Source organism: Lipophrys pholis, assembly GCF_963383615.2.
Source record: "Lipophrys pholis genome assembly, chromosome: 21".
NCBI lineage: Eukaryota > Metazoa > Chordata > Actinopteri > Blenniiformes > Blenniidae > Lipophrys > Lipophrys pholis.
The window spans coordinates 12,241,324-12,260,698 of NC_137649.1; the positions used below are offsets into that span (position 1 = coordinate 12,241,324).

Consider the following 19,375-nt stretch of genomic DNA (forward strand, 5'->3'; position numbering starts at 1 on the left):
TCAGTGAGTATTTTTGGCCACACTGTCATTCACAAGATTGAGTGGAGTTTCTCAAGCCTCCAATGGTGGGAGGTGGAGGAGGAGGAGGGGCTTTCCTCTTCAGTGTTGCACCTCATGCTGTGAAATATCCACTTGCAGTCTCCCCACGCTTGTCTACCAATAAATAGCCTCTGACAGTGCGATTGGCAGCGACAGCAGGAGTAACAAGCCTGTCAGCTACAATATATATATATATATATTTTTTTTTTTCTTTTTCGACAAGAGGTGATGGTTCGGCGTTCTCGGTTCTGCAGGCTTCCTTCCCGGAATGGACACTTTGCAATCAGCCAGTGTGGTTTGAAGTGTTCAGAGGGCTGCATCCATCCATCCATCCATCCATCCATCCATCCATCCACACTGCGCACGGATCCCGGTCATTCCTGCCATGCGTCCGCATCGGAGCATTATCGAGCACACGTCCCAGCTCTCCATTTCCTTATGCGTTGATGTTTGATTATTTGACCACGTTATTTTTTTCTCTTGCTCTTAATTTAATCAGTCATATTCATATACAAAACACCCTGTCATTGCTGGCAGCCGTGCGCAATGCCTGCTTTATGCCCACTCTGCATCTTCATTCGCATCCAAGCTGTGAAATGAAGATTTCCCTCTTTTAAGCCATCATCTCTACATGCAGAAACCGCAGGTCAGATATGGCTCTGCCAATCTGCCTGCTTTCTTAAAAAAAAGGAAAAAAAGAGAGAGGAAATCCGCCGCGTGGATCCCCGGGGTGAGTCTCGACATGGAGAGTGGAAGCCGGGCAGCGACGGCGGGGGACGGTGCGGCCAATTTCACAGCAGCCCACCTCTGGCTGGATCTCCTCAACGCGTCCAGTCCGTCGAGCCGGTGGGACGGCAGCCCGCCTGCCGAAGGGACCGGGCTGGACGAGGAGCAGCCTCTCATCCGAGAGCAAGCCTACCGGGACTTCACCACCACCATCCAGGTCTTCATCCTCATAGGGTCACTGCTCGGTGAGTGCGTTCATACACATGGATAGTCCAGACATAAATCCTCATAACAAAAATAAATAATTAAATAAATCTGTGCACAGCTTTTGGGTGGCTTAATGAAACACACACACACACACACACACACACACACACACACACACACACACACACACACACACACACACACACACACACACACACACACCCACACACACATACACACATAGACACAACGTCCCCCTCTATTTTCCAGAAGTCTCAGTAGTTTGAGTCAAAGATCTGGGTCATGGGGACCTTTCAGTGAGGACATTTTTTGTGCCTGGATGATTAAAATAGCTGAAGCAGTTTCCAACAATCAACAAGCAGCTTCACCTGTGCCAAAAACAAACAAACAAACAAACAAACAAACAAACAAACAAACAAACAAAAAAAAAGAATTTGGATGTCTGTCTCGATCATATGGCTTTTTGTTCTCCTTCAATAATAAAGAAACAAAGGTTTGTGACTACATAAGGTCTCCAAAGGAGCATCATGGTGGTGGAGTGGTTAGTTCTATGGTTTCAGTTTGAGTCCTGTAGGCTGCCTCTCTTTGTGGATCTTTTATTTTTTCATGTCCTCCTGGGTTTTCTTCAGGCAGATTCATTCCACAGTCACACAGAGTTTGACTTGTCATTCTATATTAACTGTAGGTGTAAATGTGAGCTGGTGGCAGCTCCAGCACTCCAAAAAAAAAAAAAAAGAGTATAGTAGATGGATGGATGGAAGATCTTCAAAGATGTTGCACACTAAATCAATTTGAAGCTTGGAATATTTTAGAATACACAATCAAAATTACATATAGTTTCATTATTTTGCTGTCATCCACCATTCAAACCATCAGTGACAGGAAGCCGGCCCCTCCTGGCTTCACCCTCAAGGCTCCAAGTGAAAGATGTCATATATGATCAGTCTAACTGCAAACCCTGTGGCACTGCCCTCTTACTATTCAATCTGAGGCACCTCACCCCACCATATCACTCTCAACATATTCCTTGGTCACTCCTGCTCATTTCTACAAATAACATAGTAAGGATGGTGAAAGTCTTTACATATATCATTTGATTGTTTACGGCCATTTACTTTCAAAATGTCTTCCCAAGTGGTTTGAAGACTGTTACGTAGGTTGGTTCCACTCAATTACTTTGTGTCTCCTTCGGCACTGTGTCCCTGGGAGCCTGACTGTGTGTTTGGTGTTGAGAGATTCAGTTGGTGGTTACTTTAACAGAAACAAAAATGAAACAGTCGCAGTTTATTGTAGTTAGAAAATCAACCATTTAAAATGAACAATAATTGAAGGTGACGTTCCCATTTAAGTCACATTTTTTGGATGGCAATATTAAGAAAAAACAACATCTTGGTGGGCTGTGGACATAAACTTGATTAATGTTGCTTTTGTAACAGATAAATGGCAGATATCACCGTGCATGCATGTTTAAAGCTTCTGTCTTTGTGAGAACTGCCCCTGCTGCTGCTGCTGCTGGTAGAAATACAGGCTGCTCCTGCGGATGGTGATGGAGTTGGGGAAGGAGCAGTGAGCATTGATGGTCTACGAGCACATCAGGCTCACACAGTCCTGGTTTTAACATCTCATTCCATCTCATCAGCAGCCACAAACCTACTCCCCCACCCCATCTTAAAATGCGCTCTGTGAATGGATGTGGCTGTGACACCACGTCTCCCAGCCACAGAAAACATACACTCGAGCCTCCAGTGACTCTTTCTGTTGTGGTCTCTGAGAGCGGCCGAGGCTTTTTGTAGTGTACACGATGATGAAACGCGGCGCAATTGACACCACAAGTGGCAAGAAATGACCAAATGACTGTTGCTTTGACTCTATATCACCTCCTGCGCACTACAATGTGGCAGGGTTAAGAAAACAAGACATGAATGGATGTTAAGAATGGTGTTTTAACAAAATTATTGTTTGTTCTCTTTGTTTTGCGTCAGTGGTGGGAAAAATATATACAACAAAAATAAAATTACAAATAATGAGACTCAAGCTGATAATACTGATTAGTTAATAGATTAAAAAAAACCTCTGTATAGACGTTATCCAGTTAAGAAATTAGGTAGACTGTAACAATGTATTGCTATTTCGCCTATCACAACAGTTTTGCCATAAATTCTGCATTTGAAAAAGATAATACTGACTAGTTTTGCTTGGGGCTGTAATAAAGGTATTCATTTATTTAGTTAACTAAAGGTTTTGATATAGTTTATAGTGGTGGATAAGGTGGTGTGTCTGATATTTTGGCCCCTAAATTAGCAGACATGTGAATGTGGTATTTGAATCACACGTCAGCATAATAGTAATAATAATAATAATAATAATAATAAATGGTGAAGATCTATTTCAACGGCTGTTCTATAAAAGGTTCAAACAACCCAATGCAGCTCAAAACAGAACAAAGACACCCCTCAAAAAAGAACATTCAATTTGTACAGAATATAGTGGATTCATAATTATCTATTTACAAAGATGTGTTTTCAGTATGAAGTTAAAAGAGGACAGGGTGAGGCTGGCACAATTTCCTCCAGCAGGTCATTTTCGAGCACCACGGCATTCACGGAAAGGGATTTGTCACCCCTGATTTGTAATGTTGTTCCGGGTATCAATGACCTTAGAGGTTTCGCTTCGGTTCATATGGAGTGAAACTGGGTCAGTCCCATCCTCGCCTCAAAAGTAATAACTGCAATCTTAAAATCAATTCTAATATGTACCGGTAAGCAGTGCAGTGAAGCTAAAATTGGATTGATGTATTATTCTGTTTTGTTCATATTAGTGAGCAGTGTGTCAGCTGAAGGTTGTTCGTGTTTGATTTGGATCGACAAGAGAACAAAGAGTTGTGGTAATCTAAATGGTTGACAAAAGGCGACAAGCAGGGTGGATTTTAGAACATTTTCAAAGCTGGTGAACGATAATTTTGATGTGTTGATTAAAATTGAGAATATTAATCAGAAATGCCGCCGAGATGTCTGATGAACAGAGTGAAACAGGGTATTAGTGTGCGAAGCTGTTGTTGAAAATGGAGCTGAGTTGAATCTGGATCAATTAAATGACCCCTGGATTCATTTGTATTGAATCAGAGAAAGTTTTCTTTTTATACAAATGTCTTCCACTACATTGGACAGATTACTGATGTACCCGAGAAAACATCCAGTGAGTGCGTTTCAGGTGACAGCATGTCAGACGGGGGGAAGAAAGGGTGTTAAACCAGAGGGACTTTGATACATTATGGCTGTTTGACAGGGTGGGAACACGTCTGGGAAGCGGAGGCTGTGTGGGGCGCTTGTGGTCAGCTGTGGTGATTTGAACCACGGGGGCTCAGACTGACTGCGTGCTGGATTACTGAAAGGGTCTGCTGCTAATGTCTTTGTGTCAGATTCTTTGTGTCAGATACCCCCGGCCACCCTCAGAGGTCTTTGAGAGTTCATGCTCGAAAGGGTCGGAGCTGCTGTTGTGACACAGAGAAACCAGTATACTACACTGTATATTCCATTTTCACCAGACATTCCTCAAACAAAACTGGCATTTTGATTACTAATACTAATACTAATACTAATACTAATACTAATACTAATACTAATACTAATGAGTTAAAGTTACATGTTATTTCTTCTTATCCCTTTTCTTGAACATCTTCGTTGCTTTTGTTAAAGTTGACAAAGCTCCTCACATGACTGTTGTAGTCCGACTCTGACTTGATGACCTTCTTACTATGGCGTGGGGGCATTTATGTAGCCGTAGTGTACTTTACAATGACAGGTACAAGTAGCTCATGCCAACAAGCAGAGGATATGTCTTGTAAACTCTTATCTGCACTGAAACAATGTAGATTTACAAAACATTTATATGACATTTGTATTTAGATAGTAATTCAGTTGTTTTTTTTAACACTGGAATCCTCAATAGAAACATTTGGCTTTGACAGATTCAGAATGTTTGTATCAATCCACTTCAGACTGCTCTTTATTGTTTTTATTAGAACCAAACTAACCCAGCGCTCATGCTAATTCTCACATTTGCAATTTTTTTCCTGACTATGTGGAAAGAAAACAAATTGATTACGCGGACAAACTACAAATAAATAGGAGCCCGGTGAGATGGAGGCAGATGATCCAGTCTGTCAAACCCTGAAGGAAGTAATCAAAAGGCAAAGAACACATTGAATAGATTGTATATGGATTATTATTTTTAACTAATGCTCCTGTATTTTAAAATCTAATGACTTAAACTGTTTGTATTGAGTATATTACAAAATTCATATTTTATTAATGATGCAGAGCTCAATTGACAAATGTTTTTCTTGGCAAAAATCAGAAACATTGCATGTGTGCAATGTGAGCTTGCGACCAAACTTGCTGGTGCGAGTACCGCTGAGGTAATGTCACCTCTATGTGGCCCTTCACCTCCAACATCTGTCATAAAACGTGTGCCAAATCCAACATGTTGAATCACATGATCCTGGAAGGCAGCAGCTAAAACACACTCTCTGGCATGCTTTCTTGTAACATCCCCAGTAATAAGCAAAGGAAATGACCCGGCTGCACTGATAAAGCACAGGTCAGTGTTCATACTGCTAATCTGATTAATATGTCATAATGTGCTTGGTAGTGGTTGACATTTACAACCATCGTAATCAGGTCTGTGAGGAATGACGTGGACTGGCTGGCCCTCCAGTTCTCACTGCGGTTCATAAAAATACCTCAAACCAAAGTAGGTTCAACACCGTCATGATGTGCCTTAAAAGCTGTTACACGTGTTAATGCTTCTAACAGCACCCGGTGCTCAAACAGCTCCTGTTACTATCTTTAGACACCTGAACGTACCTCGCCTCTGTCAACCCACGCCTAAAAAACAGCAGCTCATTAGCGCCAAGCCATAGATGAGACAACTTAATTGGAAGCCGAACAAAAGCATTTCCAAAAGATTGTGTTATTTTTCCTTTTCCATCACGGTGCCACTTTTAGGTACGCTGCAATTTGTTAGGTGCAAAAAATAACAACAACAAAAAAAAAAAAAGAAAAACGCTATTATGTTTGCTCTTTCTCCCTATTGGCTGCTCTTTCTATGGTTGCCAAGGTGTTCCTGAAGTACCAGGTGAGTGTTGGAAGCTTGGAAGGACAAAGTGGTTTTGGAAACAATGCATGCTCGTACAATGAAAGAAGGGAGGCCACACAGTGGTCTGCATGAAGTCACTGACAAGGACACCATATTTTATTAGTCACAGCTGACTCTTTGTGGGGAACTTGGTGTTCACAAGCCTGCGATTTCATACCGGTGGGAATCCCTTGTAAATGCAACAGAACTTGCTGATTTTTTCCTCTCATTTCACATATTGGGCTGGAAGTGTGATCTCACATGCAGCACTTGTTTTGCAGCCACGAACAAGGGTGTCACATCACACCACTGGAGCTGTGCAGTAGTTAGCCCGTCACACGTCTCCTGTCAAAGCCCTGGTCACGCCGGACTAATTATTTACAGTGATTAGTTATCAATAGGGAGACCATCCGTAAGGAAATGCTGAGTGGTTTGGCATTTTCTACTGTTGCTGAGGTGAAATTAACCACTCCATTGTAATTTTCTTTTGTTGTTGTGATTTTAATGAAGCTATTTCTTTTATCTAATTCTAAGATATATATTTCTGGTGATCAGTCTATTTATTTGAAAAAGAAAAAAACAGCAACACTGGCTTTTTGGTTGAAATGCCATAATTCACTGTTAATAGGTTTGCATATGAAATCAAAAGAGAATAAAATTACACCCAGCATGACCTCCGAGGCTTAATGAAGTGAGAACAATAGAACAAACACTGTGATCATTACACTATTATAAGAAACAATGCCTATCTGAATAATATTTAAGAATAATATTACACTATTTCTTCCTATATTGTGTTATTCAGTAAAATTGATCACGGTTCAGAACAATGTAAGTAAGCACGTTAACGAAGTTACCAAATATGGTCACTTGGGCAGTGAGTTTCAGGGTCACTTCAGAAATAGTGGATGGAAAATTCTCCCAATATATATATTTGATAGCTCTAAAATCTGCGTTGCATTGCTTGCAAGTATATTGTATTGTATTTTAAACAGCCAGAATCCTTTGGTCCAGCGTGGACTTGTGTTTGAGCATCAGTTTGACACAGGAGGCCTTTATGGTTTGCATTATGTCATCGTTGACTTCTCACCATGATTGTAATCTTTGAATATTAGTCATTTATTACTAGTCTTTGGAAAGAAGTGGAAGCCTGCAGTGATTCAGGCAGAGACAGACAGCCGATCTGCAGCTCAGCAACTCGCGATGAACCAACTCAGGCTAAAGTTTGTCCACATAAAGCCGGCGCTTTCAGAAAGCGTCAGTGCTGAACTTCCAAACCGGCTTGCTCAGCATCTCTGCCCTTACAGATGAAAATGCATAAGCGCTGATGAGAGAGATCTTCCTCCCTCTGAACCCTGCCAACAACATTACAATGGTGGATACAGACAACAGAAGCTTCCTGAGCTTGTTTTGGCTTTTACAACATCTCCTCCTCCTCATTTCAGTGCGGAAATAACATTCCTTGATGCAGTGTTGTTTGCATGGAAAAACCTTTTGTAAATTAAAACGTCTCCGTGTAGATGGAGCTCAAGAATTCAGTGCTTGTGGATTTATTGCAGCTCAGATAATAATCTGATCGTTTCTAGGTGTATGTTGCTGACAAAACCCCCAGACAAAAATGTCAGTTTTAGTCAAATTAGAGGCCGACTCTTGACGTTGACTCACAGAACAGAACAAACAGCGAATGGCAACAATGCCTGCAGCTGACAGTTCTGTGATGCTGCAGGAAAAGTGAGCTGTTGGTGAAATAGCATTGAAGATGTGAAAATGTGCATTCAAGAGGCTGCGGAAATCATATTTATTGATACGTGACAGAATTTCGGACTGCTTTTTTTTTAAATTAAAAAATGTTTTCAGGATGTAGTAGATTTTGCACATAATGTTTTTTTTTTTAGATCACTCAATCAAAAAAAGAAAACATGCAATTGAGACTATTTGACGAGGCTGTTTGGTAAATTATTTGTAGTGATGATGTCTTTCTGTGTTTGACCAGTGATGTAAATCAGTATAGAAGGTGACTGGATGACTGTACCCCCGATTAATCAGTACATCACACGTACCCCAATATTTTCCTTTATCTAGTTCTGCATTTGAAACACTGGATTTTCTGTGAATTTCATCATCACCCACAAGTCAGCATCACAGAATACAGCGGGAAAAATGTATTTAATTATTTACTACGTCTATATACAGGAAAGATTACTCCTGCAGTAAGACTAAGTAAGTAAAGTAAGTAAGTAAGACACTGTATTCTATTAAAGCTTCCAGATCGAACCTGACTGTCATTGTGTGGAAGGCTTTTTAAAAGGCATTTTAAACTTGAACTATATATTTATTTAATGTTGACTGATGATGAGTGTCTGTTTCTGTCTGACTGACAGAGGCACATTTTTTTCAAGAATTAGACAGATCCAAAAAAATAACAGCCTTCAGACAAAACGACTTTCTTCTTCACCAAAAGACAGATTACTGTGTTTTTGACAATGGGAGCACAGCTAACACTCCACTGGTAATTACTTTTGAAGGAGCTGATATCACCTCGGTCCTCTCTGACCTGACGTCAGTCGGTGTGCCTCCGGTAGAATGAAGTACATCGTTTTAACTGTAATCATGAGTCTTTACTATCGTCTCGGTGTAAATTTAGGAAAGCAACATAAAAAGGATAGCCTTACGCAATCTTACACAATGGACTTGTGCCTTCCCGCCAGGCTTAATCTTTTCATACTGCAGAGAAATCAAAATATCTTACGTTTGTGACAGACGTAGGTCCTTTCAGCGCTTTCAGCACAATCACATAATCACACATAATCACATAATCTGTCTTCTAAACCTATTGTAAAGTGGGATTCTGTTTTTCTTAATTTTTTATTTTTTTTCCACCTGACAAGAGACCTGCATGTGTTGCTCCTTCACACGTCTCTGCAAGCACACACTGTCCCTCATGTACAGGTTACACAGTTTTTTTTCTTTCTAACGCCCAAAATACTTTCAGGGGAGCAAATCTGTTTGACGATGATCAGTTCTTTTTATTTTTTGGACGTTGATTCAAACCTAAGCATTGCACTCGGTTAGCAGAGAAGAAAAAAACAAAAAAACAAGTGTGTTACAAATACTCATGAGAATCTGAATTGTTTTTGAGTGCTGCTGCATTTGCCAGACGCAGCGTCCTCTGTATAACATCAAGTCCTCAGGCAGCATCCTGCTGACAGTCCTCACAACATGGTGGAAGACTAAGAGATCGAGACTCTGTTAGAGCGATCCGCCTGCGGAGCGGCGGCCGCCCTCATCAGCATCTTCTTTTTTAAACACCGTTAAAGTCGGATACATTCTTTTGCCCGTTTTGTTTCATGCAGTGCTTATATAGTCAATGCCTTGCAACCATGTTCTTTATATATCCAATATCGGTAATAGTGATAATAAAAGATGAGGAAATTGGTGAATCGAACAAATAGATAATTTTTTTTGTTTAAGTCACACTGAACTGTCATCACTATGTTTTTTTCCTGCGAGGCAACATTAGTTTGAATCAGTTTGCAAGTTGGACTTAAATGATGATAAACCAGTACATAGGCAAATTCATTGATGTTATAAAGTAGAAGCCGAAATGCATATTTGTTTCTTAGATTTTTTTTTTTAATTTAACTTCATTCTAGAGTAAGATTTTGTGCGCATTAATAAATATATATAAACCTTTTCTTCGTGTAAATGCAACAATGAATGGTTTTTAAGAGATCAATTAGTTCTCATAATGAAATTATAAGAATTCTTTCCTTAATTGGAATATAAAATGAATATAAATATAAGTCTACTTGAACTTCAAACAACTTAAATGAACATCTTAAGATCAAATTTCTAGTGTTGATGATGTACGTCAAGCTGTGGAGTCAGGAAGGCATTTGATCTGCCCAAAACGTGCAGCCACATTCATAAAGAGCCCTGATCGCCACGTTAATGCGTCAGACTGGGATTATGTGAAGCATGTGAGAAGGTCTTAATCCAGCAGATCTGTGGCAGCTTCTCAAAGACGCCTGAAACAAACCCACCAGTCACGTGGCTTGTAAAACTATGCAAGTGTCATATCTTTTTGTTATTTACTGCATGTTGTGTTAGAAACTGGCTGCATTAGTTTTCAAATATCCTCGCGAACGTCCAACTCAGAAGCCCTAGTTTCTTTTGAAGCATCTATTAGAAACCAGGGGAGTTTGATGTGCTCTGTCAAGAAAAAAAAAAATCTTTGGTTGTAGTGCCTTCCCACCCGGTCAACCCTGCACACATATGTCTGATCTGAGTGTCTTTCTCGCTTCTCACAGGCAACGCCACAGTGATTTGGTGCACCTGCTGCACCAATGTCTTCAAGTCCGTCACCAATCGATTCATCAAGAACCTGGCGTGCTCGGGTATCTGCGCCGGCCTGGTGTGCGTCCCCTTCGACGTGGCGCTGGGCGCAAACCCCCGCTGCTGCTGGTGGCTTCACACGCTGCTGCTCTGCAAGGCCCTCAAGTTCCTGCATAAACTTTTCTGCTCGGTCACCGTGCTCAGCTTCAGCGCCATCGCCCTCGACAGGTCAACACACGACACGTTTGACATTAAAATCCTTTTCGGTTTGTACACTTTGGGTGAAGTAGACCGGAATAATAGGTTTTTTATTCAGGGATGATTGCGGTTTACTCTTGAAATTAAAAACAGTGCTGAAATGAAGAGGACAAAAAAAAAAAAAAAAACAAACAAACCCAAAAGGGCTCTTTTGTCCTCGCGTAGTTTTGTGTTTTGCTCACTTCAGGGGAGCAGCCACAGCCGCTGACTTTGAAATATGTGTTTGAAAACAGCTAGCAGGCACCTCCCACTCACTCTGCAGTATTTGGCAGGGCCACTTTAGAGAATTGGATCGTAAATCAATTAATCAATTCTTTGGATCATTTTATCAATATGTCGCTCGGCTGAGTCAGCTGGAGTACTTCTCTTATGGGGGGGCCTTCGGTGCAGGAGCTCAGATTGTTTAAGTTTGTTTTGTTTTGTTTTTTTGTGGAAAGAAAAAGAGACTTTTTCTGTCTTCATCTGCACCCTGATGAGAGGATAAGAGGGGTGGAGGACTGCAATCGATGGAGCATGTGTCCCAGGCTGCCCTGCAGCGCTAAATGCTGAAATGGCTGCTGCCCACATAGAGTGTCTCTTCTTCTTAAAGCTACTGTCGTTTTATTGTAAAAATAAATTTTTTTCAACTTCAACAGCCAGAAAATAAACACAACAGCAATCCTCTTACGTTGCTTTTGTCGCAAATATCAAGAATAGTGCTATTTACTACTGTTCTATTCTAGAAGCCCGGAAACACAACTCTTGAATGTTTGGAAACAAAATATCAGCTGTTTCACTTGAATATCTTTACTTTATTTCAATACAAACTCATCCACATTCATTTCCACTTAGTACACATGAGAGTCTCTCCACTGAGTCCTGTGATATGTATAGATACAATATATATTATACAATCACCCCCCCAAAAAAAGCCCTCTGAATTTCATTATTACTTCCACTTCATTACAGAACTACTCACATTAAAGGGAGGTGCTAAATATCACACTGGCAGCTCTTGAAAACATGCAGTTGTACAAACATTGTGGTGAGGTAACTATTTGAAGAGGTGCTTGTCAATTTATCCTTTTATAGTAGGTCTTACCAGTACCAATATTTCATTAAGTATCATGTTTATTTTCTTCGGATGAGTCTGTTTACTTTCCCGGTTAGCGTTTTCCTACATTTTCTTTCAATAGAAGGCTTAATGGGGATTAAGAGAAGCGGTGACTTTGCAGGATGGATATTAAGGATGTGGTTTACTCTCCAATGGGACACTTAAAACGTCAACTCCTTTCTCACCGCTCTCTGCAAATCCTGCCTCTTTTATTCAATCTCTGACACTAGATGACAAACAGAAACAATAACGTCCTCCATGAGTGAATCCACAAAGTGTTTAGATGAATCAGGTGGAAAAGTCTCTTCCACCGATTGATATGCAAGAGGGATCCACCAAACCGTTTGCACTAATTTGCCTCAGTACTTAGAAATTTCTGCTCGCTGCAAAAAGTGTACAGCAGCCTCCACATCCTGAATATTCATTCATAGCTAATACAACGACTGGAAAGTGCATCAAATGGCAATGATAGAACACTTGGGCAATGTTTTGCATTATGCAATCATTGCAGCAATATTTTAAATAGCCTGACTGTCATAATAAGGAAATCTCGTGATAGTGAACTAAATATCTGCCATGGCTTTATATGGACAACTGTGGAAAAACTAAGGTTTACCAACATTATGATTCCTGTATGTATCCAAACAGTGATAGTGTAGGTTTAACAGAGTCCCTTGATTTATCAGGCTGCAGGGTGAAATCTGCTTCTCTGAGCTTTCCTAAACATACTACTATCCAAAGTCTAACATATTCACCAGCATTCTGACTCTCCCACGTCCCCGTTAATCATGATCACACTAGTAAATAACAGTTTAAGTCTCCTCATTAATCCCCAAGTGAAGCTTCACAAAAGATGATGAATGAATATTGCCATTGTTAAAAAAAAAAAAAGAAGAAAAAAAACAATCAGAAGAGATGAGCAGAAGTACACTGATTGTAGTTTATCCGTTTTAAAGATGAGGTTCATTTACCTTTTCACGACTGTAGTCAGATTTTCACTTCAACCTTGGTTTTCACTCCTATAAAGATTATGAAGCCGCCATAGCAACTACAGTTCGAATTATATCAAACCGATGAATTATTTATTACCGGGAAGTGTAATCAAGGCTGCGGTTGCACAGGCAGGTTGATACAGCGGGCTCATACACACACGCTCATAAAGTGGCAGAGAAAGCGCCGGTCTTCGGAAACAATAACTCCCTCCTGTCATTTGTTTATGATCACAGGACAACAAAAGGATATGAGACACTCTGAATACTGTTGTCGGTAATGCAGACAGCAGAAGGTGCAGTGATGTGGGTGCATATTGAACATCACACACTTTTACCTCTGCATCTATTATCACACCACAGATAAATTGAAAAATTATCAATGTGAAATGTCATCATATGAGTCATTACGAGTCTTGAATAAGATCCTCAGAGTAGCTGATTCGTTGCACTTTGTTCATCTCTGAAGGTATAGTCGAGACTTATTTTCATTACATATGAGAAAATGCATCATACATAGCTGTTACCGATTTTAAAAACAAGACCGTTTGAGCGGAATCCTGGTTCGCATCCAGTTAAAATTAGTCTTACCTCATTAAAAAGGGTATATTGTTACGATTTCATGTAATCTTTACATGTGTTTTGTTTATCAATACTACATCTGAAATATGATTAAGATTGTCGTTCCTATGCATCTTACTAATATGACTTATTCTTTAATAAGATGCATTATAATTGAAACTCAGTTTCTCATATTTATGATAAAGTATCTTATGACTCCTGATCCTGTGTGAGAGTCAAGGTTCATCCTGCCCAGGTTGCCAGTATATTACAAATCTGTACCTCATATAAGATTTAATTTCCCCAAATCATAACTCTTCATCGAGTTATGGGTTTATATGCCATTTATATCTTTGTTTTGTCATGATCATGAGTCTGTATCTCATTATCGTATCATAACAAAGACATTAGTATGCATTTTTATCCCACGTGGCAGAAACAGACTTCCGTAAATGAGTTTAGAAGCTGTAGGATAAATGAGCTGTCTAAATGTTTTATTAGATAAACTCCTGCATGCCTTACCTTCATGTCTGCTTGCTGCTATTGTAACGGCTGCACACTATTTTACTTTTTCATATTTTACACTTGCACTCTCTCATACTTCCATCAGAGAGCGTTACTGTATGTCAATTTAAGCCAACTTCCTTCATTGTAGATTGTAGATTTGAACAGTGGGAAATATTTTAGTATCAAGGTGCTTTCGTTTCAGTGCTATTGGCACACCCAAGGTACATTATCCTGCCGTCTATCTGTATTTCCATGTTAATCATCATAAAATACCTGAAAAGGCTTGAATTGAAGTTGTTAGACTGAGGTACTGTTGTGCTGCTGTCTGCAGGTACTACTCGGTGCTGTATCCATTAGAGAGGAAAATCTCGGACGCGAGATCTCGAGATCTGGTCATCTACATCTGGGTCCATGCAGCTGTGGCCAGCTTCCCCGTGTTTGCCGTGACCAACGTGACAGATGTGTACGTGACCTCGTCCTGCTCCGACGACCATGCCCGCTCCCTGGGCCACATGGTGTACGTGCTGATCTACAACCTCACCACGGTGATCCTGCCCCTGGCTCTGGTCTTCCTCTTCATGCTGCTGATTCGCAGAGCGCTCAGCGCCAGCCAGAAGAAGAAGGTGATCATTGCGGCGCTGCGGACTCCCCAGAACAGCATCTCCATCCCGTATGTTTCTCAGAGAGAAGCCGAACTACATGCCACTCTCCTGGCGGTGGTCCTGGCCTTCTCTGCCTGCAGCGCCCCCTATGGGGCCTTGGTGGTTTACCGCACTATCTTAGCAGAGACTGAAAAGCTGCCTGTCGCCTTGTACCTCACAGCCCTCTGGCTGCCCAAGATCTCCCTGCTCACCAACCCACTCTTATTTCTGACCGTTAACCGCTCGGCTCGTCACAGCTGGCTGGACCTGCTGGCCCGGCTTCATAGACGTTACAGCCGCCGTAACGTGGTCACCACTGGAGGTCTGGCCTCTTTAGGGACAGAGGGGCCGATTGGAGAGCCTGTAGGATTGGAGACAGCTGGCCGCTCAGGGAGCCAACTTCTGGAGATGTTTAACATCGGCCAGCAGCAGATCTTCAAACCGTCTGAGGAGGAAGAAGAGGAGAACGTGGAAAATGAGGTTCCCCCTCAAGGATCAGGGAGCTGCTCCGGGCCCAAAGAAGACCAAAAGAGCCGGTCAAGACTCGGGAGCGTCCGAAGTGAAGGTGGTTCCAACAAAGAGCCCCTGCAGGGAACAGGAGGAGGGCTCATTGTCACAAAAGAGGCCACTGCTTCAGCGGTTGCACCCCGAGCCTCTCCGGTGCACACGTGTGCGTACGCCTCCTCGTCACAGGTGGCTCCCGCCACGCCCACTGAAGCAGAGGACTCACCGCAGTTTGGCTTTGGACCGTTTGAGCTGCCCCCTCAGTGGCTACCTGAAACCAGGAACAGCAAGAAAAGGCTGCTGCCCCCGCTGGGTAACACCCCCGAGGAGCTGATCCAGACTAAGCTGCCCAGGCCGCGGCCCGAACGCCGCATCAGCAGGAACAACAAGGTCAGCACAATTCCCACCGTGGACCTGTGAACAATTCTGCTGCTTTCTGATCAGCAACACTGAACACTGAATTCATTACAGGCAGGCCTCATGGGTCAACCAGGCCTCCGAGAGATATTGATGTACATGCGCTTTCTTCTGGTCAATTTAAACCCTTTGCTTTACACTTTTATCTGATTTGCAGTTTGTAGAAGATCATACTTTATACTTGACTGCACAAAAGCCAGTCACCTGCGAGACGTGGAAGTTTTCCTACTGAACAGATTCAATATCAAACATTTTCAATCTGGGAATGATGTCAGCCTTAGCACTATTCCAACAGACACAATTTCACAATGAACGGCCTTTACAATGATTGAGAAAGCTGTTGTGTTTTTTATTATCTCCTGTTTGATTGAAGCTGGCACCAGGAGTCCAAATAAACACCCTGTGCAAATCCAATTCCTACGGGATGCACTGATATTGAATAATACATTCTGACAGCGAAAATATTGGGTCTAGTAACAGGATATTTTGTAAGATGCTGTGATTGCACTCTGTAAATGAACACATTTTACCGTCGGTCCTTTCACGTACCCTTTTGCGGGACCATTTTTGTAACCATAGTTAACATAATTTTTAGATTAACATACAATTTTCACCTTCTCAAGTCCCACTTCTTTAATATTAATATTCCCTCTCATGTGCTAGATGATCTCGTCCTTTGTACTTTAAATCTAAGTGGATTTTTAATTTTTTTTGAATGATGAAAATGCAGATGTAGCGTATGCAAATACATGTTGACAGATGTGAAGCGATCAGACTGTGTGTTTAGTCTTGTTTGGAACCCAAAGTGCACCAACAGCTGAAACAAATGAGGAATATTACCGTTTCTGTTTGGGATCATTTGGTTCCCTTTGGTCAATTTTCATTGATTTTCTCACAGGTTGTCTTTAAAACCAATTGCTCTTTAAAATGACTGCAAAATAAAGCAAGTAAACACACAGAAACAATTGCACCTTTTATACCACCAGAACCTCTGTGATATCATTTAAAAAGAATACTCTGACTGACACTTGTGGCTCTGTCTCCTTTGTGATGATGCATAATTCAGCAGGAATAGTTTCTGCCCGAACCTTCAGCCGAGGTAAACAGTGTTCAGCTGCACTTCAAATATTTGCCAAGCCGTAACTCCCTTCGGGGGCTACCCACAATGCCCTGCTATGTCCACAAAGAGCTTGAATCCCTGCTACCCCCCCCCCCCCCCCCCCCCCCGCTGTTATCAGGCAAAATTGTGAAGTCACGCCTGACTTGAAACAATATCCACAGCTACTAGTTAAAAGCAGGAAACAGATGAGTAATGTGTTTATTCTGGTGCGTCTGTTCCAGAGATGATCTATAAGGATGCTTCATGCTGTTCAGAGCGGCTGCTGTGGTAGATACACAACCACCGGATGAATACAGAGCTCACAAAGCAGCTGCTGCCTTGAAGTGTAACACAGAACAAGAAAATCATACATTTGTAATGGGAATACTCTGGCCTTGGCTTGTAGCGTTCACTTGATTTCATTCGACACTCGTTCAGACAACGCCGCCACTTGTATCCTTTAAGAGCTTGACAACAAACATATTTAGAGCTCCTGACATACAGAGCCGTCATCTCTGAACTGTGTCAACTGGAAATTAAAGACAGGTTTGTGAAAACAAGACACTGTAATAGCTGATGACATTTAAAACTGAATATCAAGCTGATTATCCAAATCCAAGGACATGAGACTAGAAGTAAAAAAATTATTAACCGTTCTGATTCTCACGACTTCCACAAATCTTTTTAGAAAAGTCCATACTTTAATATTGTCAATCAGCCATGTACAACGAGCATCCAGGATTAAAACTCTTTTCTGATGGTTTTCACTCGCTGTCAAATCGGTCACGTCACACTGACGGATGAAATTCAGGTTTAATCTTAATCTTATCTCTGTCTTCCTCATCGGTGTGCATCAGCTTAAACCTTAATCTTAGCTGTGGAGGATCCAGGACCACAGGACAAGTGATCGAGGTGTTTTTTTTCCCCTCATTTGTAGGCCTCAAAGTACGCATTTGTCCTTTTTGTGGCATTTTGACACGTAAGGTTGCTTGAAGTACAAAACAAACCTTGCAAAACAACAGAAAATGGATTAAAACTAGTTTCTTTATTCTATTTGGGGCAGACTTCTCATAAAAATTGTCAGCCTTTGTCGTGCACTGTTACTTTGGGTGTTATGACTGATGGGGTCGAGTGATCATCACGATGTTTAAGGAGATTAATGACTTTGTGCCATTTACAAAAGTTCTGATATGGTGCACAACCACCGCTGAATTTAGGCATCCAGCAACAACATTTACGGAAAAAAACCCTCTATTTCCTCAACTTCAAACAATCTGTCAGTTCTGACCAAAAGATTTTCTATTCCAGCAGCTGCAATCCAGACTGTAAAAATTAGAGTTTAATCTCCTTTGCAGTCTTTATAAGATCAAGCACATGAGGGACTTTGGAGAAACTGAAGGAGGGGAACAAAGTCTGTGCTTGTTATCAGCTTTGGTTTATTGTAATCTACGCAGGAGCTGTCGTAGGTGGTGCTTTTCGTGACGTCACTGTTTGTTTCTTCCTTTTAGTCTCCGTGGAAAGCCCACTGTGGATAGCAGCATTGTGTTTCTGGTGCGGACTAAGGTGAATGGAGACAAATCAATTTAAAATGGAAAATCAAAGAGACATACAGCAAATGGTGCTCTGAACCTTTCTTGTGTAACTACATTAGTTTTAATTACTTAGTTATTTGTTTTGTCAGTTATTTTGACAATCTTAGGGACTCTGCCGTGTTTTTAAAATTCAATTGGAATTGATATTTACTCTGTAAATAGAGATATTAGAAAAAGAATTATGTTACATTATTTGATGTTCTAAAATGTTATTTCAACACCTTGACATCTTCTATTTCATGGGTCATAAATTGAAAATGGTCTCACTGATGAAATTAAACCACTAGAAAAATAAATGTTACTATTTTATTTAGATGCATCATTGTATTACAATAGAATCTTGTTTTTATGCTGCCATATTGTGCAAATTAATGCAACGTCACTGATTTGTGTTACAAGAGCTGCCCCTAACAACAATTTAGGGTTGATTATTAAGAGCTCAGTAACTAAATCACTTTTTGTTTATCACCAGCAGTATTCAAGATGAGTATGATTATAGCCTCTCACCTAATAAGACTCAACAAACAAGCCTCACGGTGAACTTTACAGAGAATAGATGACGTGGCGTAAACTGTTTTCCAGCAATAAAATCTCTTCATAAACAAATAAACAATGTGTGCAACTGGGTTGAATCATTGTCGCCATCACCTTTAGGTCTGAAGGCATAAATGTTGCATTTGTTGATCATTTCAAGATTCTCGGGATGATATGAAAGTGACAAGAGTGACAGTGAAGTGGCTGTGTGGTTTGGCAGCGCAGACACATTGTAAAACACAGCAGGTCGGACATGACGTATATAAAAGCAGGGGAGGCCTGTAGCGAAATCGCGTTGGCAATTTGAAATGTAGAAAATGACGTGGCGCCTTATCAGGAGCAGTAAGTAAAAAAAGCAAGCAAAGAGTACATATTGCTGAAGACATGACACAGATAACAGTCCAGTGTGCTACAGCAACACAACACTCCAGAGATAAAAGGTTGTTGGCGATGTAAAGTGTCATATTATTAGCTCGAAGCCGTGAATTAAAAGCTTAAAGCTGTAGGTCTTCTCTGCTTTTGAAGAACAATGACCTGGTTGTAAACAACATTATGTTTGATGGACAGCTGTTCCAATTAAAAGAAAAACACCAAACTCTTAACTCCCCATCAGCTATTCTCTGCCTGGCTGGCAAGAGAGGTCTGAGGACATAGCCCAGATATTTCAATTACACAATAATTGGGAGCCAGAGACCTAACCCGAAGAGAACATTTGA

The 19,375-nt window shown here is 41.0% G+C and overlaps 1 protein-coding gene across 1 annotated transcript; it reads left to right on the plus strand.

Moving 5' to 3' along the window:
* The first annotated feature begins 187 nt into the window (after positions 1–187).
* gpr176 (G protein-coupled receptor 176) lies at positions 188–16,460 on the plus strand. The gene is made up of 3 exons (XM_080490070.1): positions 188–1,010; positions 10,440–10,692; positions 14,204–16,460. The coding sequence occupies exons 1-3, from the start codon at positions 671–673 to the stop codon at positions 15,435–15,437; spliced, it is 1,827 nt and encodes a 608-aa protein (XP_080346196.1). The 5' UTR covers positions 188–670; the 3' UTR covers positions 15,438–16,460.
* Positions 16,461–19,375: the final 2,915 nt, after the last annotated feature.